We start from the raw sequence: 26,844 nt of genomic DNA on the forward strand, positions 1-26,844 counted from the left end.
GTGGATCTGAAGTTCTTATCTAGAAGCTAAAAACAAAATCTACATTAAGTTGGTCTTAGGGGTATTTATTTTGTTGTTTAACTGAAGATAATTACTAAATAAGATTCAAATTAATATAATAGTTTTTCCATGGGAAAACTGGAGGCTGAGTTGATATTTTCTTGTTTTTGTTTTAAAAACTTAGGACAAAATTGTAACCTTGGAATGGAAATGTTGGAACATGGAACATGAAAATGTTATGGTTATTGGTACTGAAGGGGAGATAGTGATTTAGTGATTACTATCTGTCAGCATGAACAGTGACATTAGTCATAACACCATGTAGTTACTCATTTCTTAGAACTGATTAAGCATTGAATACCCAAGTGGCAACTTCTGGGAGGGCTGGTTTTATTTTGTTTTGTTTCCTTTTACTTCTCTTCCCCTACCTCTATTTTTTTCCTCATGTATCTCTGAATAACAGTCAGAACGCTTATATTCTAAGATATTTCATTGTTTAATGAGCTTGGAACATAAACTAATCTTGGAATAGGTGGTACTGAAGAGATAAAACAAGCAGAACATAGCCTGAATAAGCCTCTGGAGATGGAAGAATTACTCCTAGGTCCCAACTATTTCATCTTAGAGCTGACTTAACACATTTCCCCAATCTGAAAGGAGCAAACAAGTAACCATGGGACAGATATTCCCTTTATCTCCTTTAGTCTCCAGGTGCATCCACACTGTTCTGTCATGTCTTTCTCTGGAGATGGTATTTATGACTACTCTGTACCTCAAATCCTAGTAAAAGATGGGGAAGGAACACAGCAGTCCCAGACTCCTACTCTTGCTGAAGGAGAGGTGACACAGCAGATGCATTTTGTAAATCATATAATAAAGGAAATTACTCACAAGAAGGAAATGCCATGTGTTGCCTACTGCTTACTCTTCCTCAAAAAGGGGAAGAACAGAAGAAGAGTCATTTTATTGGGTTCCTTTAATTAAGATCTGCCTTGTTTTTCCTCTCTTGAGAGAAGCAAATTAAAATAGTTAGCTAAGGAAGACTTTTGGTTTTAACAGCATCATATAGTGATAGTACCAGCTGTATTAGTATTAAGATTTACAGTCTTCAGTTTTCCCCAAAAAAAGGATAGAGGGAGAACAAAGAATGGTCATCTAACTTCTTCCTTTTTGTTTTTAATTTCCGGGCAAACACTGTGTAGTAACATTTGGAAAATAATTTAAGTTTTTTAAGAAGCAAAATCTATTTTTTCTTTCCTCCTCCTCACTGAAAAAAACAGAAAGGAAAACAAAATCATCATAACAAATATTCAGTCAGGTGAAAAAAATTCCCTCATTGGTCATGTCTACACACACATATGTACATATGTATATGTATATATATAATATATATATATATATATATATATATATATTCTCTTTGATGGAATTTATCTCCTCACAATTCCATTAGATTTCTGGACAAATTAGATTTCATAGTCTTAGAGTTTTTGCTTGTTAGGCTGTAAGATCTAATTCTTTAATATGATCTATTATGTGACTTCTAATCTAATATGATTCTAAAAATTGATTTAAAACTGGAAGGGACTTTACCGGTTATTTAATCCATCCCCTAATTTTACTGATGACATTGAGGTTCAGTGGTATTTTGAATATCTTAAAAACATCCAGATGTTTAATAAATCTGGGATCAAAACTCAGAGTCATTGGTTCTAAGTCTATTATTCTTTACATTATGCCATAGAAACAAGATAAATTCAGAATAAGCCTAAGTCTCTTTAAAAATGATTTTTAAAAAAGGCCGAAGAAAAATCAAATGGAGTTTTATTTTAGCCTATGTAATTCAGTTTGATCATTCATACCTTAGAGTGAAAGAATCTAATGGATCAAGATGCCATTATCATATTTATTCAGTTAATAGGCATTTATTAAATGACTGTCATTATTGACATGATTATGAAATACTTCCCTTTTGTATGTCTTGGGATGTTTCCCAGAAGTGTGCTGTGTTTATTAAGAATTCATAAGAATTATCTCTACATGTAGCTCTACAATCAGTAACATTTAGGGCAATAGAAATTGTACTGGGTTAACCAAGCATCATCACCACCATTGCTATTATTACTATCATCGTCATCATCATCATCATCAATCTAGCAGCTTAAGACAGTAGCTAAGCTCAGAGCCTAAGTACATTCACAGCATTTGAAGCTAATAAAGCCTGAGAAGTAGTCAGATAGGTAGCAGGTGAACCAAGATAGGGGAGTGTCTTGAGAAAAACTGTTCTCTGGCCAGTCATTTTTCTGAAAAGCAGTGTTTCTCTTCCCATTGATGTGTGTCCCAATAAAACAAGTACCGATCCTTTCCTTTTCATTCTTACTTTATTCTTTTTAGTCTGGCTCCAAACCTCCTCATTCAAACAAAATTGTACCCGTCAAAGTTACTAATGACCTCCAATTGCCAAATCTAATGGTTTTTATCTCAAAATCTATTCTCTTCATCTTGATCTTCTTTACAGCCTTTGACACTATTAATTTCTCTCTTCTCCTTGATATATTTTTCTTTAGACTTCCATGACAGCCCTCTCTTCTGGTTCTCTGAGAACTACTGACTGTCCCTTCTCTATTTCCCTTCAGTTACATCATGCCCAATAAAATGGAGCTCTCTCACAAAGCTCTCCTGGGTCTTCTCTTTTTATTTTATTTATTTATTTTATTTGGTGATCTCATCAGCATCCATGATTTCAATTATCACCTCTGCAGATACTCTTCCCCAGCCCTAAGCTCTCTTCTAACCTTGGTCTCACATTTCCAAGGCCCTTTAAGACATCTCCATTCAGGTGTCCCATTATTAGATACTTCTCTTACTACCAAGTCCTGCCATGCTCCCAGTCACGCAGGCTGTAAGCTCAGAGTCATCTTGAACTCTTCCTTCTCTTATCCCTCCAACCGGTCAGTGGTCAAGCCCTTCTTTCCTCTCTCCGCCTTTCTCTTGGCTGGCACTGCCGCCACCTTGGTGCTGACCCTCATCACCTCACGCCTGTATTGTTGCAGTAGCTTCCTGCTTGGCATCCCAGCTCAGTCTCTCTTCACCAAACTGTCCTCTCAGTTCTCATTAATCATCCTATCGCTTAAGTCCACTATGTGGCTCCCCTATTCTACCAACAGCAATGGTTCCCTGTTAGCCTTGAGATCAAAAAGTAAAATTGTCTCTTGGCCTTGTGAAGCCCTGCCTTACCTGGCCCCTTCCTACCTTTCCCATCTTCTTAGGCCTTTCTCCCCTTCATGGACTCCACGGTCTAGTGACGGTGGCCTCCTGCTAGTCCTCCTATGTGGCATTCTACTTGCTGACGTTGCTGTGCTCCATGTCTGGGACTCTCTCTCCTGCCTCATCTCCAGCTTCCCTGGTTTCCTTCAAGTCTCAGCAGAAGTTCACCTTTCATAGGAAGCTGTTCCCTGTCCTCTGAGTTCCTTCTCTCTGAGTTTACCCTCAGTTTAACTTGTATATATCTTATTTGTGTAGTTGCCTGTAAGTCCCTAGTTAAGCTATGAGTTCTGTGAGAGCAATGACTGTTTTACCTTCTTTGCCCCTCTAAAACTTGGCATAGGTCCTGTTATATAGTAGACGCCACATTAATGCTAGTTGACTGATGTATTAGCTGACTGCCAACTTTGCTAAGCTCCTGCCAGCTTCTAGCTTCTGTAAGCAGTTCCTCTTATTGCCTTCTGTGTCTCCTGTCCACTCTTGACTTCTCCTGTAATTAACTTCCCTTTTTCAAACCCTTTTCATCCTCATCTGATCATCTATCCTTGTTCCCTTGGTTTCTAGTGGCTCAAATAAGGTTCTCCCCAACCAATAATTCAGGTCTAATTTATGCTGTGAAACTCAAAAAACAAAAACAAAAACCTGTCTTTCTGTTTGATGAAACCTCAGTGATCCATAAGTGATCTTGCTATAATTATCAACAGGTGTTTGATCTGTCACTTTTCAGATATATCCTTCAAAACTCTGAAAATAGTCACATATGAAAGTGTGCTAAGGGACAACAATCCACAGCAACCATTTTTAACTCTTCAAAGCTCTGCCTTCTAACATCCATCTCAGGACAGGTTTTTTTTCTCCCAAGTCCTTATTACTGTTTATTTCTCCTCAGTATTTTATTTGACAGTCTATTTTCTTCTCAAACTGATATTATCCTTATAAAAATGTTCATTTGATGGTTTATTTAGCAACTAAAATATCCACATATGAAAGGGATAATACCTGACAGAATTCACATTTCTATAGGTTCAAGAATAATTTGTTTGAAATAATCTGTGTGCCTTTGTGTATATGTGTGTGTTTGTATTCCTCCCAGTCCTTCTCCACATACTTTTTCCATAATTTTTATCTTTTAAATTGCCACAGAGAATGGAAATGCGAAACCACTGATATTATTAAAAAACCAGTTGAAACTCATTGAAGCATAAAAGCTTGTATTCACTCCCAAGAATCTCCCACTCCCAGGGGTCTCCATTCATATAGTTATTGTGCAATGTTAACTTTGAAAGGTAGTAAGTATATTGCTATTTTGCTACCTATTTTAGACCATCATGTCAAACTGACAAAATAGTAGATAGAAAAACATGTAATAATTCAAAAATACTTTCTTCAATTTAAGCTCCAAGTAACTCAGAAAAAGCTTCAAGAAAAGCATTTCTTAGGGTTCATAGACTGAGAGCTCATAAAAACTACCCTAGTGGCCATTGTGCCCAGTACCCTGATTTTATAGATGAAGAAACTGGCCTTTTTTTTTTTTTTTTTCCCAAGTAGATTGCTTACTTGTCTTGCTGGATCATTTCTCCTTTCCCTTCCAATCATATTCCTTCTGAGATCACAGTTTGAGAGAGACAAGTTCTTAACTTTACCAAGAGAACACAGGTTTTGTGACTGTTTACTCATGCCTAATAGACTTTATAGAGGAAAGGAGGAAAGGCACAGTGTCATATTAGATATTCTATTATGTCCCATGATGTGACAGGTTAATAGTGAGGCTCTCCTTCCCAGGGAAGGATTAACAGAATAGAGAAGCCATGTAATTTTTTTTCCTTTTAAGTTATTATGTTTTTAGTTATCATTTGATGGAGTATGTGACATGACCTTCCAGTTCTACTAGTAAACTAAATGACCTGTCTTGAATGCTATATTAGAATGGTATTAGATAGGTGGGGATTGAATAATGAACGATGCTTTCTGCGTTCAGGCAATCTCTGCCTAGTCTATTTTTCATTAAGGATTACTCATATGTATCTATCCTTGTATTAACTAATATCTGTGTCTTCACTCCATCATTATACTTTTTATATTTAATAAATATTTATTGAATAAAATCTTTAGGATATTACATATAGATAGATATAAAACTTCCAACTTGGAGAACAAAGCAAATACTCTTTTAAAAATGGTACAAATTTTGATACAAGGAATTTTCCTTTTGATTCACCTTCCTAAGAAATTTGGAGTACTAAAAATAAATATTGAAAATTTCAAAATTAGGAGTGAAACCAGTGGGAGTGGATTTGGAGAAGCAAGGAAAAATCAGTGAAGGAAATAGGACAAAATTCTACATTGCTTGTTCTACAAATATATTGTTATCTAAGTATTTTTAAAATGGGCCAGTCATTTTTAGCTATTGTCAAGAATCAGCTTTCAATCACCCTTGATAATAGGAATGATAATAGGAATAAATCAAATCCACAAATGATTTTCAAATACAGTTTTATCTAATTGTTTAAACTTTATATCAAACTTTTTGTTGGAACTGTTGAGAAAGATTAACTGACTTAGTTTTAATCTGATTTTTCTTCCCTAGTCCACCTTGCAATGAAATAACCAAAAGGTGGTTGGCAACTTTGAATAATTACTCATCCAATTTTGAATCACAAGGAGTTATGAGCATTTATCTAGAAAGCAAAGTGCTGCGTCTTCCTAAACTTTGAGACCAATAATACTACTGTACATTCTTCATGTAGATCATTCCTTCTCTTTTATCCTCTGATTTTCTTATCTCCCTTGCTCTTTCCCTGTATCCTAAAACATGCCTAGGTCTCCATTGTCTTTAAAAGAAAAACAAATAAAACAAAACACAACCAAAAAACTCCTTCATTTCAGAATTTTCTTATAGTTCTCTCTCCACTCTTATTGCCAAACTTCCTACAATCTACATGTCTTGTTTTAATCTCTACTCAGCTAATCCAGACTTTGTACCATATCCCTGTTCTTTCCAAGGTTGCCAATAGAATTTTTAACTGCTAAACTTGTTACCCTTTTTTATTTGTCTTTATTCTTTTAGCACTCTGCATCTTTTGACACTTTTGAAGACCATTATCTTGTGATATACTCTGCTTTTCTGGCTCTGGCTCTTTATGTCTCTGTCTCTGTTTCTTTCTCTCTCTCTCTCTCTCTCTCTCTGTGTGTGTGTGTGTGTGTGTGTGTGTGTGTGTGTGTCTTTGTCTCTCTTCTTTAGAACAGTACTGTATATATGCTATTATGCTCTGGAGATTATACGGGAGAATAGATAGGACTTTAGATTAGATTTACTGGCTTTTTAAGTTGAGAAGACTTCATATATCAGGTCTGAAAAAAAAGATATAGAATTGGATTTAGAGTTTGGGCTTGGAGTCAGAAAGGTCTGGGGGAAAAAAAAGATATAGAGTTGGATTTAGAGAAGACTTTGTGGAAAGGGACCTATATGTGCCAAAATGTTTGTGGCAGCCCTGTTTGTAGTGGCTAGAAGCTGGAAAATGAGTGGATGCCCATCAATTGGAGAATGGTTGGGTAAATTGTGGTATATGAATGTTATGGAATATTATTGTTCTGTAATAAATGACCAGCAGGACGAATACAGAGAGGATTGGTGAGACTTACATGAACTGATGCTAAGTGAAATGGTCAGAACCAGGAGATCATTATATACATCAAGAACGATACTGTAGGAGGATGTATTCTGATGGAAGTGGATTTTTTTCGACAAAGAGAAGATTTAGCACAGTTTCAATTGACCAGGGATGGACAGAAGCAGCTACACCCAAAGAAAGAACACTGGGAAATGAATGTAAACTGCTTGCATTTTTGTCTTTCTTCCCAGGTTATTTTTACCTTCTGAATCCAATTCTTCCTGTGCAACAAGAGAACTGTTCAGTTCTGCACACATATATTGTATCTAGGATACACTGTGACATATTTAATTTGTATAGGACTGCTTGTCATCTGGGGGGAGGGGTAAAGGGAGGAAGGGGAAAAGTCGGAACAGAAGTGAGTGCAAGGGATAATGTTGTAAAAAAAAAAATTACCCAGGCATGGGCTCTGTCAATAAAAAGTTATAATAAAAAAAATAAATAAAATAAAAATAAAATAAAATAGAGAAGACTTCATATGCTGGCAGCCCAGGTGTTCAATTAAAAGTGATTTAGTTGGGAACTTTTAAGACCAAAGAGCACTAGCAGATTCTGCTTAGGACTTTATCAGGAAAGCCAGATAGATTTAATTTATAATCTTTATTTTATCATTGTTCTCATAATGACAAGGCGACTTTGTATCCCAGGAGTCTCTACTTTCGATGGGTTTTGCTTTTTGAATCATTACTTATTGCCCAAGCAGAATTCTAATGCAGTTTTTGTTTTCAAAGTTTGAATAGCATATGACTGTATTCTATGTAGTGGTTTACATAATAAGTAGGGTCTACTGCTGTAGAAGTTCTCTACCCTGAATTTCATGGAAGGAGGCTACTAATGTTTTGCTGCTTAGGTTATGCTCAGAAGTTTTCTATTCAACTTAATTACAGTGGGCAGTACAGTTCACATGTCTAACTTACACATGGGAGTTAGTCATTCAAATGAAATCTTGTCTAGACCACAAAACCACTAAATTTATATACAAAGTTGGCACATCCCTTTAAGGTTGCAGGAGTCTGGGCACTTGACCCCGAAAATATGCCTTGTGTTGTGGGAGAAATCTAACTAGTGGTTTGAATAATCTGTTTGAATAATCTATATGTGCATTTTTAGTAAAACAAACGATGATAGTCTTGCAAGCAAATTAATTAATAAGCATTTAGTAATCTTAATCCTGTATGGTAGGTCCTAAAAACATCAACATAAAAGTGATAATTTCTGCCCTCATGAGCTTACTTTCTGCTAGAGAGAGGTCCTACTTTGTAAGTGTCCTCTTTTGTTCATGAATAAGTAAATGCTTCATGGGGGTATGAGGTAAAAATTCTGAGGAAGGACATGATCAAAATCCAAGTCAAAAGTGTTTATAAGAGCAATGATTCAGGCAAATAAGTGCCACATCAGGAGATAATAAACATATTCGGTGTGCCTATGTTGCTGTCTGATTCAATCCTTTCTCTTCCAAACTTGTAATTTTTTTTCTTTTTAGAGCAGTTGTTTGAGTCCTTTACCCTCTCTTTCTTTCATTACCTGTCTCAAGTATCTATCCCAGAAATCAATTCTGCTGTATTGCCTTGAGGGTCGATTATATCAGAAAGAGCATGGGTTCAGATTTATGTTTAATAAATTATGTTCAGGCCCAATATCTTATCCCTCTAAGTATAATGAAGAATTTGAATTCCATTGAGCAACTTAAAATGAAATCATCATAAAATTCAAGTTGAGTAGCAGAAAAACATTGAAATTCTGAAGAATCAATATTTAGAAGAAATAGCTACAAAAATTCCCCTATGTCTTTATCGACTTTCTTTTATTTTGAAATGTAATTCAAAACGATACCTATTGAGGTTTTGGTTTCTATGCACTTGTACTGTTCTGATTAAATAGATTTCATTGATATTTGTTGAACAAATTCAATTTGGGATGGCTTGGGAAGTTTGTTTTGCTTTGTTGGTAGAAGGAGGGAAAGGTGAGAATCTAAATAACTATAGTAACAATAAAAAAGAGTCCATCAAGTAAAAATCTAAGATATCCTCTAATAATAGGTTACATTATTTAACATATACTTTAACATATTTAACATGTATTGGTCTGCCTGCCATCTAGGGGAGGGCGTAGGGGTAAGAAGGGGAAAAATTGGAACAGAAGGTTTTGCAAGCTTGGGTCAATGCTGAAAAATTACCCATGCATATATCTTGTAAATAAAAATCTATAATAATAATAATAATAAAATAATATAGTGTTAGATAAAGTAATAAAAATTAATAATAATAATAGGTTACATTTATATAGCATTTTAAAAGCTTACAAAACATTTTATATATCTTATTTGATCTCCACAACAGTTTTACAGATGGAAAAAATTGATGAGGATGAGAGAGGTTGTATCTTGCTAGTATCTCAGGTGGGATCTGCACTGAGATAGCCTTGTCTCCAAATCCAGTACTCTATCCATTCTGCCACATCCATTGGCCACATATACAAGTGCTAAAATGAAAATGTGCTGTCATGGGTTTGGGAGTTCCTATAGTGATTAAAATCACAGCCCAAATAGACCTGCTCATCCTGGGAAACTCTTAATCATGTCATTTGCCACAGAAGTTCTATTCAACAGACTAGACACTTCCAGATTTCTCCTGATATCACAAAGGTATCACTGGAGCATACCCTTGTATCTGGCTTCCTCATGCTCACCATAAACAAGTGAGATTCAGTGGGGATAAATATTAAAGTCTTATACTCAGAAACCAAGAAATCAACTATACAAGTATAATAAATATGAAGAACACAGAGATGCTCAGATGACAGTGGTGTCAGAAGACATTTGGAGGTTTTAATGACCTGCAGACTTGATAATGAAGCAGCAATCTTATATACAGCCCCAAAAAAAGCTAAGGGGAGTTTGGGATTCAATTCACGAAAGTGACAATCCCATTATACACTTTTCTTACCTTAGCTCATGTAGATTTTTGCTTTCAGTTCTAGGTGCCAGACGAATTAAGCATATCTATTGATGCAAAAACTATACTTTTACTTTAAATTAAAATTTTCAGCTTACTGTCTATTTGCTTTATGAACAAAAAAGATGCAGTGTGTCCATTGAAGCAGTTTCATTTTATAAGATAGTCTTAAATTCTGATCCTTCTAGTCTTTTTTTTTTTTAATTTAATAGCCTTTTATTTACAGGTTATATGCATGGGTAACTTTACAGCATTAACAATTGCCAAACCTCTTGTTCCAATTTTTCACCTCTTACCCCCCACCCCCTCCCCCAGATGGCAGGATGACCAGTAGATGTTAAATATATTAAAATATAAATAGATACACAATAAGTATACATGACCAAAACATTATTTTGCTGTACAAAAAGAATCAGACTCTGAAATATTGTACAATTAGCTTGTGAAGGAAATCAAAAATGCAGGTGGGCAAAAATATAGGGATTGGGAATTCAATGTAATGGTTTTTAGTCATCACCCAGAGTTCTTTCTCTGGGCGTAGCTTGATCCTTCTAGTGTTAAGAACGTTGATAAGTTGGAGAATGCCTAGATGAGGACAAAGTGATTGAGAGTCCACAAATCTGTGACATTTGAACATCTCTTGAAAGAACTGAGGAAATTTAAGCATGGTCTTGCATATTGTAGCCATTTAATAAATGCTTAGTCTCTTCTTCCACCTTGTTGTCTTTCAAGAAATCTTGAAGATTTTAACATATGAATGAGAGAAACCTTATTAGAAGAAACCCTTTAAGACAATGTTTGCTCTGTTGAATAAAATGCTTTTTCATATTCAAACAGTAAGATGGGAAAATCTGCTTATTTCCTACAAATATCTTCAAAGATGCCTTTGATTTATGAATAGATATTCTCCATTAAGGACTCCTGAGAATAAGGAGTTCATTGAGAATTCTGAGGTTAACAGAAGACAAGAATGAAAAAGAAATTCATTGATTCAGTAGAGCAGCTCCTAGAGATGAGTTCTGAAGGATAAGAAATTTAAAGTTAAAAAATTAACATCAGGAAATATTTTTTTAAACTAGTAACCATATGTACACAAATGCAAACACATATCAACTATATATACTTATGATTCAGTTTATTTTTTCATTGTTGTTTTTACTAAACTTTACTGCCTACTTGAGTGCTTTAAGTTTTCTATTACTGTACTCTAAATTATTCCCAGTGGTAGCAACCACCAATAATAATGAATAATACATTTAAAATAAGTCTGTTTCCCAAGAGCTAAAATGAAGTGATTCCAGTGTTTAAATATATATATATATATATATATATATATATATATATATATATATAATCATCAAAAAACCTTAAAACTTAATGGATTGTGTATGTCTAATAATTTTTTCCCAGTTGAAATCATTTTATCTGGAAATGATATCTCATAAGTATCAAAAGAATAGTTGGGGAAGAAGCTTTGTGGTCTATCTTCCCCAAGGTTGGAGTGTTAATTACACACAACAGGATGTCTTTGGCTTGTATATAGTGTTTTTAAGGTTTTTCTGCCCTCTAGTGGCAATGTAATATATGTTTGGTAAGTTTTATCAAGGTTTATCAAAACTTATGAAAACTTTATGAAAGTTTATCAAAATGATAGAATCATGAAATTTCAAGCTTAGAGAGCCATTAAGACCAATCAGCATAGAAAAAAACAGTTCAGAAAACTTTGTTCTGACAATAAGATCATGATCTTTATCTCATCTTTTGCCATATTGGGGAGTTCAGCAATTCTTGTTGACCATTGCTTTAACACCTTGACCATACAATTTCCTGATCTGTTTAATTCAAACAACTTTTCCCATCCTACTTCAATCTTATACCAACCAGTGTAATTGAATCTTGTACCTTAGCAAGCTATGAAACTAAATAACATGTAATCATGGAACTCATTCTAAATTTGGAGTCAAAGGACCTGGGTTTTGATCGCAGCTCTGCCAGTTCCTAGTTCTATAGACCAGAGACAGATACTTAATGTCTTTCAGGCTCTGGTTTCTTATTTGTTAAATGAGAATACTGGACTTGCTGGTCTTAAGGCTTCTTTCTTCCTTTAGATCTACAAACTAGATCTAAGAACTTCTGCTTTCCAACCATACCCTCTTACTGTTCCACTTCTCCTTCCCTTCTAATTACTTTCTGCCATTCCTAGTCTTGATCCAGGGGTCTGTCCCTTTCATTTTACTTATTCAGGTAGAATCTCTTTTGCTAAGGTTCTGTCCTTTATATTTCTTTCTTTGGCAGGCTCATTCACTTCCACTTTCAAAAATCAGATCGATTTAAATAAATCTCAAGTTTATATCCCTAGCCCTAAGGTCCATTTTTGCATTTGTAACAGTACATAGGCTATATCTAGGTGTAATATCCCTCCAATACTTGAAACTTTAGCATAACTAGAACAAAGATTATTTTCTCCTACCATCTGCTCTTTCTTTTGAGTTCACTGACACCATCATTTATTCAGTTTGCTCTGTTTAAAACAAAATAAAACACTATTTAATCTTTCCCTCTTACTCATCTCTTATCCAATTGGTATCCAGTTAATTACTGAATTTCAACAATTCTTCCTCTCATTGATTCCCTTATTTGTGTTTCCACTTCTAAGACCTTCATATAAAGTGTTCATTACCACTTGACCAGAACCTCTTAATACTTTTTCCTACATCTCTTTTCTTTTCCTTCTAAACTATTCCCAATCCCTGACTTGGCTTTCTTAGCATCAATTTGCCTAGGTCATTCTTCTTCCAAAGCTTTTCAGTGATTCTCCTTTATTCCTGACCAATCTTCAGACGCTTTTACTTGACATTTAAGCCATAATTTGGTATAATTCTACTTCTCTGACTTTATCTCATACATACTATCCTTTTAAACATGTCCTACAGTGTTCTATACCCTTGACTTTGCACGTTTGCTCCCTATGCCTGTTATACCTATATCTATTCCAAATGCTGAAAACCTGTCTGTCCTTATAATATTAATAGTTCACATTTATTTTTAGCACCATAGGCTCACAAAGCACTTTTTTATAAAAGTATTATTAGCCTCTTTTTACAGGTGGGGAAGCCAACTTAGAGGCTAATTAACTTTCCCCAAAGTCACAAAGCTATTAAGTGGAAGAGTTGGCATTGGAATGCTGATCTTCCAAATCAAGATCCAGAGCTCTTGCTAATATTTTATGTGGTCTCTAACACCACTCAGCTCAAATGCTCATCTGATTCCTCTGGTCCCTTTACTGGTTCCCTTGGATCTTACATAGTACTTGCACTGTTATTTTGTATTATTAGAGCTATTGATGTTGGTAACCTCTCCCTGCTAGTTTGCAACAGTTCAAGGTGTTTATTGAATTGAACTGAACAGTCTATCACTATTCTTCTTTGTGGTACCTTCCTTCTAAGATAGGAGTTCTTAATGGCATAAGAACTTTTTTTTTATCATAGATTCCTTTAGGTCAGATGAATCTATGGATCTCTTCTCCGAATAATGTTTTTAGATAAATAAAATTAAATAAATAAGATTATGAAGGAAAGTAATTATCTTGATTATCAAAATATTTTTAAAAATTAAAAAAAAAAGTTTATGGATCCCAGATTAGGAACAAGCACCTACAAAGTACCAGGCCAAAGACTTTATAAATATTGTGGCAGGGGAGTGCTATTATTAACCACATTTTAAATTTAGGAAACTGAGACAGACATGGCTAGGGTTCCACAGTTACTAAGTGTATGAGGCTCTGTTTAAACTCAGGCACTTCTGACACCAGGCATACCTTCTATTTTAATCCTAATCTGTTTTATCTTAATTTTATTTATTTATTTTTTTACTTTGAATGTTGTCTGATTTAATTTAAGGGAGTAATTTTTTTTTTTTTTTCATTTTGGCACAATGAGAAAAAAGTATACAAGATGAATCTGTTTCCATCTGCTTCTCTGCAGCTCACATTTGAGTCCTAGATTGCTCCCTACATTTGCTACCTTGTCCATATTACCTGTCCATTTTAAAGAGTTTCAAAAAATAATAAATAAAGTTTACTCTTTCAACTTTTAATATTTAGAAATACCTTCTCAAATATTTTGTTTTGATAGAGAATCTTATAATGATGGCTAATTAGACACACTAACAAGCTGTCATACCTTTTATTTTTTCATTTTCTTATACAGATGTGAAAGGGCCACCCACTCACCGTCTGTCATGTGGCCAGTCACCCTACACTGAAACAACAACATGGGAGCGGAAGTATTGCATACTCACAGATAGCCAGTTGGTGTTGCTCAACAAAGAGAAGGAGGTGAGATGGGTGTTACTGAGGGGAGACACTTCTCATTCCTGAGATAAACAACATAACTTTTGTTTACATTTTGGAAAAAAATTGGGGGAGTTCTGAAGTATACACCACAAGGAACCTGCCACCGCTTCTAATACAATAATGAGTTAGTGAAGTTACTGGAGAATCAACCCAATAAAATGGGGAGAAATTTGGATCAGGGAACAGCAGAACTAGACAGACTTTAAAAAATTGACTTGGGCACCACCTTAATTATGTCTTTAATTATGCCCTACAGATGTGCTTTGATAGATCTTCTTCCCCAGAAATTTCTTACTCTGATTTTTTCACTGATTTCACATGGAGCCTATGATATTACAGTAAGCTCAAATTAATAATACTCAACAGTCATTTCCATATCCTAAGACTCTTCACAAGGAGAGGACCTGGTGGAAGGAATTCTCCTTGATTAAGTAAAGAAGGTAGAGAAAGTAATGATGTCTGAGTTGTAGCCAAAAATAGAATAACCCTAAAAATTAAAGTTAATATTTTAGAAATAATTTAGGATGGGGAGAAGGAAGAGCAAAAAACTGGTAATCTATTGCATGATTTATAACATACTTTTACAAAAAGGAAACCAACTTCTTTGGCAGTGTTAAATATTAGTATATGTACTTTTTTGCTACTGATTATTTTCCCTTGAAAATCTTTTTTTCTGATGGTTGGGGATTGTTTTTGTCTAAAATGGTTAAACATTTTATCTTTACCTCCATCTTTTAGAATCTCATACTACCTTCAAGACTCAAATACCATCTTCTATGGCAACTACCAACTACCTTCAAACACCATCTTTCAGGAGACTTTTCTCAGTCTCCCCAATTACTTGAGTTTTTCTTCCTTTCATTCTAGTCTGTGTATTCATAGTCACAGGATTATGAAAACTTGTACATTTACATATGTACATACATATATACATATATTTTGCCACTCTATTAGAATATTAGTTCCTTTAGAGCAGGGACTGCTTTTGTATCCCCAGTGCACTTAATAAATGTTTATTGTTTGAATCTTTCTTTACTATACAAATACTTTTCAAGGCAGATAAATTCTGTGAGAGAAGATTCCTGGTTGAGATTTTTCATATACAACTCTTCCCCTCCTCCCCCCCCCCCCATTTTATTTATTTTTTTTTTGGGGGGGGAGAAGCTCTTTAATTCCCCATTATTTTATTTACATTATCAGTTATACTTTTTTATTCAAACATTCATGCGGCTGTGTTTTGATTTTTTTTTTTTTTTTTTTTGCACCATGCAGTCCTACAGCAAATATTCTGAATGAATATTGGTATAAATGGTTCTGGTTATTGCCTGTTGCAGTTGAGGAGAAAGGTTTAAGTAGATTTAGAAATATATAGTTATAACACCATATCTTGATTTTAACCAAATTGGTCTAGTGGAAAATATACTGGATAACTTAAGTTGATTTGGGTAATTTAAGTTCAAATATTGGCCTTTTTACTTAATTGCCTATGAACTTGGATCATTTCTTCCACTTGTTTGGGCCTCAGTTTCCTCCTATCAAATTAGGTTTTTGGCTAGTCCTTTTCATCTATAAATAATATGCTCTAATTTATATCATAGTGCTTATTCCTTTAGCTTTTTCATTTCATCAGAGCTGCTAATAACATACAGTATTTTTTTTTCTACCCTACTTAATGTTTCCTGTAGGAGATGCCATAAGAATTTGCCTAAAGACATGAACTGAAGAAGAAACAAAAAGTGTGATAATACAGATTCTTAGAAAATTTGATCCCTAAGTATTTGAAACTGACTATATTTTATTCAATTAGAGATAAAGTTAGTATCACAGATTTAAATCTGACAGATCTGAGGGGCCATCTATTCCCCATTCCTTCTTTTTAGAGATGAGGAAATTGAGGTCCCCCAGAATAAATGACATTCCCATGCTCAGACAGATAGAAAGTAGTGGAGGTTCAATTTGAACTGGTTCTTCTGATTCCGAATCCATTGTTTTTTTTTCCATTATACCACATTAAGGAATTTCCTTTTATGTAGTTAAGTGACTTCAGGTATTGGACATTCCTAGTATATAATTAAATGGTCTCTAATCACATTTCCCCAAAGTATTTCTTTAATATAAATTTGGGGAAGAATTACTTTTTCTTACTTTCTCCCCTTATTTTGTGCTATGTTGTTGATACCAAAGATAAGTGAAGAAGTGCTTAGAGAGAACTTAATTAAGCTTAGTAAATTTATTTAACCCCATGAGCTATGCCCTGGGCTACTAAAAGAATATATGCTTATATAAAAGGAGATGTGCCATAAAATTTGAAATCCATAAAAATATGAATTTTTTTTTTTTAAAGATGGTAGGGATAGGAGGGACTTTAGATTCTAGACTAGTAGGCTTGACTTGTATTCCATGCTGAATTCTGGAATGCATTATTAAAGGTATAGCTTGTTAATATTTGACAAGGGGGAGAACTAATCACTAAAAGATAGTCAAGAATGTCAGGTGAATCTAATTATTTTTAAATATAGCAACATAAAATCATAAGACTTACAAGTTATAAGATACCTTGAGGACCATTAAGTCTAAATCACTTATTTTATAAGCTGAGGAAATAAGCCATGGAAGTTGAAGTGGTCTGGTAGGTAGGTTAGAATGAAGGAAAGGAAAGAAAAACAAAAGATATGCCAGGCCCTGTGCTAAGCATTTGGGGAGGGAGGTAGGGTGAGTCAGTTGGAGTTAAGTGACTTGCCCAAGGTCACACAGCTAGGAAGAGTTAAGAGGCTGGATTCAAATTAGGTTCTCCTGAATTCAGGGTCAGTGCTCTACTCACTTCATCACTTAGAGGCCCCTATGCTGAGCATTTTTTTTATAAGTAGTATTTCATTATCTTAACAATTCTGGGAGGTAGATATTTTTATTAATCACCTTTTTTCAGTTGAGGAAACTGAAACAAACGAGATTATACAACTGGGGACTTAGGGATGACTAGTAAGTGTGTTGGGTCATATTTGAACTCAGGTCTTCCTGACTATAGTCTCGTGCTGGATCCATGATCCATCTAGCTGTGAAGCAGAATTGGCTTCCTAAACTGGTAGACAAAATGATGTCTGTCCTCATTACCAAAGGGGAGTGAAATCAGTAAAGTTCAATTTTTAAAAGGGCCTGTTAAGTCCCTACTATCATTTGGTTACCTATCCTGGACACAGAAGATACAGGAGCAAAAAGGAAACATTCCCAACTTTAAGGAGGTTACATAACTCAAAATACAAATGAGAAAATACCAAGTCATCTGGGGGTGGCAGAATCAAGAAAGGCCTCAGATTGGAGGTTGATTTGATTTGGTGCTATTTGAACTTCAGCTTGGAAAGAGATCTCAGGAAATTGTCATATCCCCAAACACCTTTCTTCAGTGGCTTGGAGAGTATGTTTTTCAAATTTTCACATGACATGAAACTGAGAAAAATAACTGACACATTAGGGAACAGAGTGAGGATCCAGGAAAACTCTCAACAGTTGAAATGGACAACTCGCAAGATGAATTTTAAAAATAATTCTAGCAGTACAAGATAAGGAAAGGGCTAGCTAGATGAGAGTTAATCTGCCAAAACCCTCAGATAATTTTCAGATTATGATCACTATAAGGGAACAATGTGACAAAATAGCCAAGAAAAGGATTATGTTCCTGGACTGTATGAAGGGACTCCAGAAAGAGAGAGAAGAGAACACTACTGTTTTCTGTATTGGTCAGACCTCATCTGGATCAGGTTCATTTTTGGCCATCATGTTTTTGGAGAGCCCTCGATGACCTGAGTGCATCTAGAGATGAGCTACTAAGATAAGGAGAGTAAAAAACATGTGATACAAAAATTAATTGTAGAAAATTGGTTTTCTTAGCTTGGAGAAGAGAAGTCTTAATTTTAAGGATGATCTGATGGCTATAGTTCAGTACTTGGGAAGAGGATTGGAGTTGTCCTATTTACCCTTCAAGGATGCAGAGCTCTGATTCAAAGGATCTTTAATGGAAGAAAAAGGGTCTAACCATCATCAGGGTGTTCCCAAAGTGGGATGGTTTGCCTAAGGAAGTAGCAGTTTCCTCCTTAGGAGCGGTCTTCATGTCTTAGCTAGAAACTACTTCTCAGGTATGCTATAAGAAAAGGGAAAAGAAAGTTCTAAACATTCATATGGTGCCTACTGTGTGCCAGACACTATGCTGAATGCTTTTACCTTATTGATCCTCATACCCATCCTGGGAAGTTGATGCTTTTTTAAAACTCCATTTTGTAATTGAAGAGACTAAGGTAGATAGTTTAAGTTGTAGAGGTTGATTTTGTTAAAATAAGGTTAGACAAATGATCTCTAAAGTTCCCTTTAATTCTGTGTTTCTGTTTGCTCAGGAATAGAAGTCTGAATGTCCTCCAATTTGGATTTAAAATAAGAACATATAAGAACATCGCAAATACACTTTACCCAAGTGATAAAAGTGAATTGGAAAAAAAAGTTGAATGCACTGACACAGATGGGTACATTCTGCCCTTTCCATATTTGGAAAAGTGGGTTAAGTCTCTTGGCAAAGCTGTATTTTGTAAAGCCATCACTGCAGCTGCTTCTGGAATGACAAGTTTAGTGTTCTGATAATTTTATAAAAATCCTGTCTGAATTCCTCTAGCCTTACAGGAAATGATAAAAATCCATTATGTACAAAGCTTCCAGGGAGATGCTATCAGACCTTTCCCTCCCACCTACCTGTGGATATCAGAAACTAATATCTCTCAGATTTTGTTTTTGCAAGATTCAACTAAAGAGTTAAAAATTTCCAACTCAAATGGTCTAACAACTGTTTTAAGCCCTAATCAAGTAATCATGGGGTGCTTATTACTGCGTTAGATCAATTAAGAGGATTCTGTGAGGATTTAAAAACTAATCTTTAGCTAGGCATATTGTTGGAATGTGGGAGGATTATATTAGTCTGTAGCACCACTCCGGTATTAAGTCAGTATGTGGCATCTTTTAATGCTCTCTTACCCTGTGTGTTTCTTGTTAGAAATGGAAAAAGTCTGTTTGGGATGTATATTTGGGAGGAGTGTTAAATACACCAATTATCAATTTGTGAATGCAGCAGAAGAGTAGATCCAGGCAGCATACATAAAGAAGAGCCTGCCAAGATTATCACCTTGAGAAATGACTCATTGGCTTAACGAATGAGCCAAATAGACATTGCCCATGTGTGATAGAATATGCTTCATTGCCTGAATGCCAGCAAAGTCCCCAGCTGGCTTGGCATCGTCCCAGTCCAAAGAGAATGTGAGGGTTGAGGTGGTGAGGGGGAGTGTTGAGATTTCTGGTTCCTACTTTCTTTTTGAAAGATAAAAGGGATGTTTGGCCAATCATATTAGATTTAAAAGAATTAAAAGGAACGAAGTATCTGGCAGGGACCAGCCAATTTAAAAAGGCAAAAGAAACCTGAATTTTTGAATTTCTCTCCCCTGGCTTTATAGCCGCAGGTCATTTTGACAAGGATAAATTTGATTCATTTTCTATTAATATAAAATCTGCTTCTGTTTGGAATTTTCTAACTGCTATATAGGAAACTCCTGCTGAAAATAAACTGACCCTCATCCTATTACATCCATAGAAAACAATAATTGATATTTGGAATATCCATCTTGCTTTGAAGGACAGTGTTTATACTTAGATGAAACTCCAAACATAGTAGGCAATCTTCATCCACCTTTTTTCCTCTTAACGTGGCTAATTCCTAATTAACTATAGGTGGATACTGTCAGGAGGTTCACATTTAACTTTTTCACATTGTCTCCTGGACACCCTGATCCTCTCAAAACCCCCAGTATGGAGGGTATCAAGTTGGAAGGAGGGTTGGGTGGATTGTCTCTCCCTGATACATCCGTCTCTTTCCTTTTTCCTTTATTATTGCATGGTCTGAAGGTCATTTCACTCAGGGATGGGTGGTTCTTTGTGACTAAGGCCTGGATATACTGTATTCTCCAGAGTTCTTGTCCTATTCTTACCTCTCTGGTGATTGTGATTTGTGTGTATTTGTTTCCTTTCTTCCCTTATCTCCCTACTCATATTCCCCAGGTATCTCAGGTTAGACTTGATGCCTTCCTTTGTGTGAACTATAACATAGAAATATTGGTTTTAGCTTACACCAGCTGTCTTTCTTTTTTGGGGAAATAATCTGTTTAAAAAAAAAAAAAGCTACAGTGCACTCTTGATACTCAAAATCACCTATTGAACTCTAGAAATTCTCTTTTCTCTTATCAATCTCTTGACCTACTTTTCCCACTGTCTGATTTCTGAAGGCATTTTTTGTCCTCATCATGGCCACTGGTGTATTAATCTCTTCCTGATCTACCAGCCTATGAACCCTGTTTTTACTTCACTTGTCTTACTTTAAAAAAAAAAAAAAAAAAAAAAAAGAATTTTCAAAGAACAGATTTCAAAGAACTATGAAGTATAGGTGTAAAATCCTATGGACTTCCAAAAGAACTTGGCACAGGAACAATGAGATGTTTTCAAGAATGATATTCTGAAGATGTCAAAGAAAAAACCTGATGAGTAGAAAAAGCACATAGTTGCACAAAGAGATGGATGTGGATGCAGAAGGAATTCATTGGCTAGTCCTGATTTTAAAAAGATATGAGAAGATAGGAACAAAGACTTATAACATGACCTATATGAAAACGTCCATAGTCCTATAAGAACTTTGTCTGTAGCTTTAGAGTTCCAAATAAGCATAAGTTGGTGAAGGGCAATAAAAGTTTTGTTTGTTTTTAGTTTTTTTGGGGCAAAAATGAAAGATCCTAAAAGGAACAGTACATAGGATGATGATAATGGCTGATGGATAGAAGGGAGACCTACTCAAGTCTTATTTTACTTTTCTTTTTGATTTCTGTAACAAATAAAGAATAATATTTGGGTTTTAAAAGTTCAGGACAAGATCATATCCTTAATAGGGAGTTGATGTCCAGAAGAAATGAAGAGATTATGAGGGTACTGAGTTGCCTTTTATCAATATACCAACCAATAAGCCTTGGTGAACTGTCTCCTCTGTGCCAGGCACATTTCCAGGCTCTAGAAATACAAAGATCAAAATTAAATAGTCCCTTCCCTACATGAGCTTAAAGATGAGAGATAATAAAGGCTTGAAACTAGGATAGTGGCCATCCGCATGAGTAGTGAAATGGATATTGATGGGAGAGATGTTATAGAGGTAGAATCAAGAGGTGATTGATTATGTGTGTTAAGGAAAAGTGAGGAGTTGAGGATGGCTCTACGGTTTTTAACATGGGTGATTTGAAGGCTGATGGTGCCCTTGACCAAAAATTAGGAATTTTATAAAAGGGAAGGGTTGGGGAAAAGAAAAAAAATTATTCCCTTATACCTGGAATGCTCTCTCTCATTTCCATCTCCTGACTTTGCTGGCTTTTTTTAAGTCTCAGATAAAATCTGATCTTCTACAAGAAGAATCTCCTGAATTCTAGTGCCTTTCCCCTCTAGATTATCTCCGATGTTGGGTTTGAGATGTCTATGGTAATCAAGTTCTACATGTCCAATAGGGAGTTGGTGATTGTACCTCCAGAGAGAAAGTAGAGCTGGGTCTGTACAACTGCATTGTTTTCATAGAGATGATAACTGAACTTATAGGAAAGAGTCTAAGGAGTGCAAAGATGGGAGCTAATGGCAGGCACTTGGAATATACTTAATTGTTGGTGTAATGAGAAGAACCAACAAAGGAAATTGACAGTTCTTAATCACCCAAGTAAGAGTAGGATCGAGATTAACAGTGTCCTGAAAACTCATAAAGTAAAGGAAATCAGGAGGAGAGGGTAGTTAATGTAAATGTTAAATGTAGCAAAGAAATCAAGTTGGAGAAAAGGCCATATGATTGTTGATTAAGATATCATTGGTGACCGGAGAGAACAGTTTTAGCTGAGGGATGAAGTCAGGAGTCAGATTGGAAGGGACTGAGAACTGAGTGAGCATAAAGGAAGTGCAAGAAATGCCATAGTCACCTTAAACTCAATATGCCCTAAAATGATCTCATTTCTTTCTTCTCTCTTTCTAAGTTTCCTATTACTATTGAGGACACTATCATCCTTCTGTCCTTGACTCCTCACTCTCACACCCATATATACATTTTGTTGTCAACTTGTATAAGATTTCTCATTTCTTGTCTGATGGTTTTACTTTCTAGGTGTCAGCCCCTGTTATCTCACGCATCAGATATACCAGTAACCTGCTGGTATATCTTCACAAATCTCTCCCCACTTCAGTCCCATCTTGCATTCAGTTCTTAAAGTGATCTTCATAAAGCACAGGTCACCCCATGTACAATAAACTATGGCTCCCTGTCATTTCCAGGACCAAATACAAAATCCCATGGCGGGCAAAGCCCCACCAACATTCCATTCTCTCTCCCTGCCTTTTTCTCTCTCTCTCTGTCTCTCTCTTTTTTCCTGAGGGAATTGGGGTCAAGTGACTTGCCCAGTGTCACACAGCTGGGAAGTGTTAAATGTCTGAATCTAGATTTGAACTCAGGTCCTTCTGACTTTAGGGCTGGTGCTTTATCCACTGTGCCATCTAGCTGCTCCACCAATCTTTACCAGTGGGGAAGGAATCAGGTGAATCTATAATCCAGTGACACTGGCCTCTGTTTTCCCTTGAACAAAATACTCTATCTCCATCTTTCATACCTGGAATGCTGTCTCTCATCTCCATCTCCTGACTTTTCTGGCTTTTTAAAAGTCTCAGATAAAATCTGATCTTCTATAAGAAGAATCTCCTAAATTCTAGTGCCTTTCCCCTCTGGATTACCTCCAACTTATTCTGTCTATATTTTATCTGTAAATCATTATTTGCATATTCTTTACCCATTGGACTGTAACTTCCATGGGAGCAAGAACTTCTTTTTTGCCTTTCAGTTTGTAACACAATGTCTGGAACACCATAGTCACTTACAAGTTAGCTGGCTGATAATGAGAGAAGCTAGACAATAGCATGAAAGATCATTTCTCCCATATGGTGCACCATTTTCCATCTTTCTATTTTATATTATTCATCTCTTTTGGCTGGAATGCACTCCTTCCTCCCTTATGCCATGTAGAATTCCTTTCTTTAGTACTCTGTTTAGGCACTGTCTGCTGTAAAAAGCCTTAACCGATCCCCCACTGAGCCTTTAAAACTCCCTTATGTTGTATGTATATTTTGTCTCCCTTGACATAATGTAAACTCCTTGAAAACAGAGACTGTTTTATTTTTGTCTTTGTAGCATTAGACCAATGTAGAGCCTCTCACATAGTAGGAAATTAATATATGTTCATGTGTGTGTGTGTGTGTGTGTGTGTGTGTGTGTGTTTGAAATATCAGAGTCTATCTTTAGGCAAGTGGAAAGGAGCCAGGAGAGATAGGAGACTGGGGGATGGGAGTCTGGAAGAGTCCTGAATTATTCTGCCCAAGGAGATGGAAAGGAATAGATAGAATCAAAGATAGATAAAAGGCTTTGGATTCGATGAGAAAGACCATCTCTTAAACAGAAACTTGTGTAAAAGAGAAGGTGGGAGAATGGCTTAATCCTAAGAGGTTTTGAAATGTCAAATAGGGGGCGAGGAAATGATTGTGATTTACTTTTCTGTAAACTATGAGGTGATACATCTTCTCCTAAGAGGGTGGTTGGAGGGAAAATCAGAAAAGAATAAAAGCCATTGTCTTTCTAAAGTGAGAGCCACATGATCTTAGATGACTTAAATTTGTAGTACACTGAGCATAGTTGGATGGCTTCTTCACTGTTCAGCAGTTACAGGAAGTGAAGGAGGCAGATGGTGAGAGCAATCTGCAAGTGGGATTTGACTAGACAAAGCAAAGAAGCATGACTTTAGAAATAAATTATGAGTTCAAGTTACCTAGAATGACCTGGGGAATGTGATTTCTAATCCAGTGTCATCTTTCAGAAATCATTATCAAATGTGAAAGATACCACAGGAATGAGAAGAGAATCCTAGAATGCCATTATTCATCAAGAATAAATTATAAAAGACTAGCCTAATCTCTTTTTAACAAAGCAAATTCGTTGATTAGGAGTAGATTATACTTGGAGTTTATGTTCTAGCAAGGCAATGATAATTGGGGCTTTTTGGGGGGGCATAGATTTAGAACTGTTTGAATGGCCATACTGAAAGAAGTGGTCATTGGAGGTGTATTTCCATCTTTGGAAGGAGCTCTTGTCCTAAGGGTCACATGTCCAAAGCACCTTGACTTGACCTTCTGCTTCTTAAGATTTTTATCAGTGATTTAGATAAGGCTATATATGTCATGCTTCTCAAATTTGCAGATGATGCAAAGCTGGATGGAATAGCTGATGTGCTAAATGACAGCATTAGGGTTTTAAAATACCTTGACAGGTTACAGAAGTGGGCTGCATTGAATAAGATGAAATTTCATAGGGGTAAATGTCAGGTCTTATAATTGCATGCCAAAAAGCAGCCTAATAAGTGTGAGATAGGGAAACCTTAGTCGATCATATGAAAATAATCTGTAGATATTCATATAATTCAGAACTCATTAGGAATTAAGTAGACTGCATTGAGAGGCATGGTTTCCCAGAGTAAGGAAGTTTAAAAAAAAAAAAAAAAAAAAAAAAAAAAAAGCTCTCTGCCATGGTCAAATAACATTTTAGGAGGATTATGTTCTTTTGGGGGAAAACACATCATAGGAAGAATACTGGTAAGCTAGAACAGTGATGTCAATAGAAATAAGGTCATTAAACCTGTGGATCTCTATGGGTTGCTTATTCACTTAGAAAAATACATATTAGCAGTTTATTTTTATTTATTTTATTAAATAATTCCTAACTGTATTTTAATCTGGTTCAGACAGCACCTCAACATTGTAGCCATAAACTTAGATATTTCTGATTTAAAGAAAGTCCACAGGGGAACAACTAGAAGAATAATGGACCCTAAGGTAATGCCATGGGAAGACTTGCCAGAGTAGCTGGTGATATTTAGTCTAGAGAAGAAAAATTTGAACAGATGAAGAGGAGATGCAACTTCTGAGCTTTAAGCTGTCATGTGAAAGAGAGAATCAACTTGTGGGTAGAACTAGGAACAAATGATGAGAGTTGTAAAGAAACCATATTTAGCTGCTTGGGTGTAAGGAAATCTGTCCTATCAGTTAGAATTATATAGTAGTAGAATTTGCTGTCATGAGAGGTACTGGAGTTTTTTCTTGCCAGAATTCTTCAAGCTCATACTAAAAGAATGATTGTCAAGTATATCATAGAATTTATTCTTTTTCTTTTTTAAAAAATTAAATTGAGATTGATAAATGGTCACAGAATATGAAGTTTTCAGATGATGAAATTAAAATCATTTCTAGTCATATGAAAAAATTCCCTAAATCACTATTGGTCAGAAAAATGCAAATTAAGACAATTTAAGGGTATGACTACATACTTCTCAGATTGGCTAAGATGACAGGAAAAGATAATGAAGAATGTTGGAGGGAAGGGAGAAAACTGGGACACTGATACATTGTTACTGCAGTTGTGAATTGATCCAAACATTTTGGAGAATAATTTGGCCCTGGACAATTTCTTCTGGAGAACAAATATGCCCAAAAGGCTATCAAACTGTGCATTCCCTTTGATCCAGCAGTATTTCTAATGGGCCTATATCCAATAGAGATCATAAAGGAAGAAAAGAGACCCACATGTGCAAAAATGTCTGTGGCAGCCGTTTTTGTAGTGGCCAGAAACTGGAAACTGAGTGGATGCCCATCTGCTGGAGAATGGCTGAATAAATTGTGGTATATGAATGTTATGGAATATTATTGTTCTGTAAGAAACTATCAGCAGGATGATTTCAGAGAGGCCTGGAGAGACTTACATGAACTGATGCTGAGTGAAGTGAGTAGAAGCAGGAAATCATTGAACACAGAAATAACAACATTATCCGATGATCAATTCTGATGGATGTGGCTCTTTTCAACAATGAGGTTATTCAGGCCAATTTCCAATAGAGTTGTGATGGAGAGAGCCCTCTGCATCTAGAATGAATTCTGTGGGAACTGAATGTTAATCACAACATAGTTTTTTACCTTTTTATTGTTTGTTTGCTTTTTCCCCTTTTTTTTCCCTTTTTGATCTTATTTTTCTTCTGTAACATGATAAATATGGAAATATATATGGAGGAATTATACATACTTAACATATATTGGATTACTTGCTGTCTAAGAGAGGGTGTGAGGGAAGGGAGGGCTATTATTTCAAAAGACATTTTAAATAAATAAATTAAATTAAATTGAGTGCCAGCTTGGTGTTACAGTGGATAGAATACCAAGAGGACCTGAATTTAAATATGGTCTCTGACCCTTACTAGCTATATGACTGGGGAAGTCACTTAATCCCTCTCCAGCTTTGTGCACCCCCTTTTTCCCGCAATAAATAAATAAATCAATAAACAAAAACAATGTCTCTTATAAATATGTATAATAAGGCAAAATAAAATTTTATACTGGTCATGTAAAAAATTACTCAATTTGCTGTTGTTATCCCCCATTTTACAATTGAGAAGACTGAGGTAGCCAGAAGTTC

The 26,844-nt window shown here is 35.6% G+C and overlaps 1 protein-coding gene across 8 annotated transcripts in view; it reads left to right on the plus strand.

The window, feature by feature from the left end:
* RASAL2 (RAS protein activator like 2) overlaps positions 1 to 26,844 on the plus strand; it is a 320,061-nt gene that overhangs the window by 139,687 nt on the left and 153,530 nt on the right. For all 8 annotated transcript variants that reach the window (XM_031936941.1, XM_031936942.1, XM_031936943.1 and 5 more), the window contains exon 2: positions 14,098 to 14,225. In XM_031936941.1, coding sequence (XP_031792801.1) covers positions 14,098 to 14,225 — 128 coding nt within the window. The remainder of the gene's footprint in view (positions 1 to 14,097; positions 14,226 to 26,844) is intronic.

The sequence above is a fragment of the Sarcophilus harrisii genome, chromosome 4 (assembly GCF_902635505.1).
Source record: "Sarcophilus harrisii chromosome 4, mSarHar1.11, whole genome shotgun sequence".
NCBI classification, from domain to species: Eukaryota; Metazoa; Chordata; class Mammalia; order Dasyuromorphia; family Dasyuridae; genus Sarcophilus; species Sarcophilus harrisii.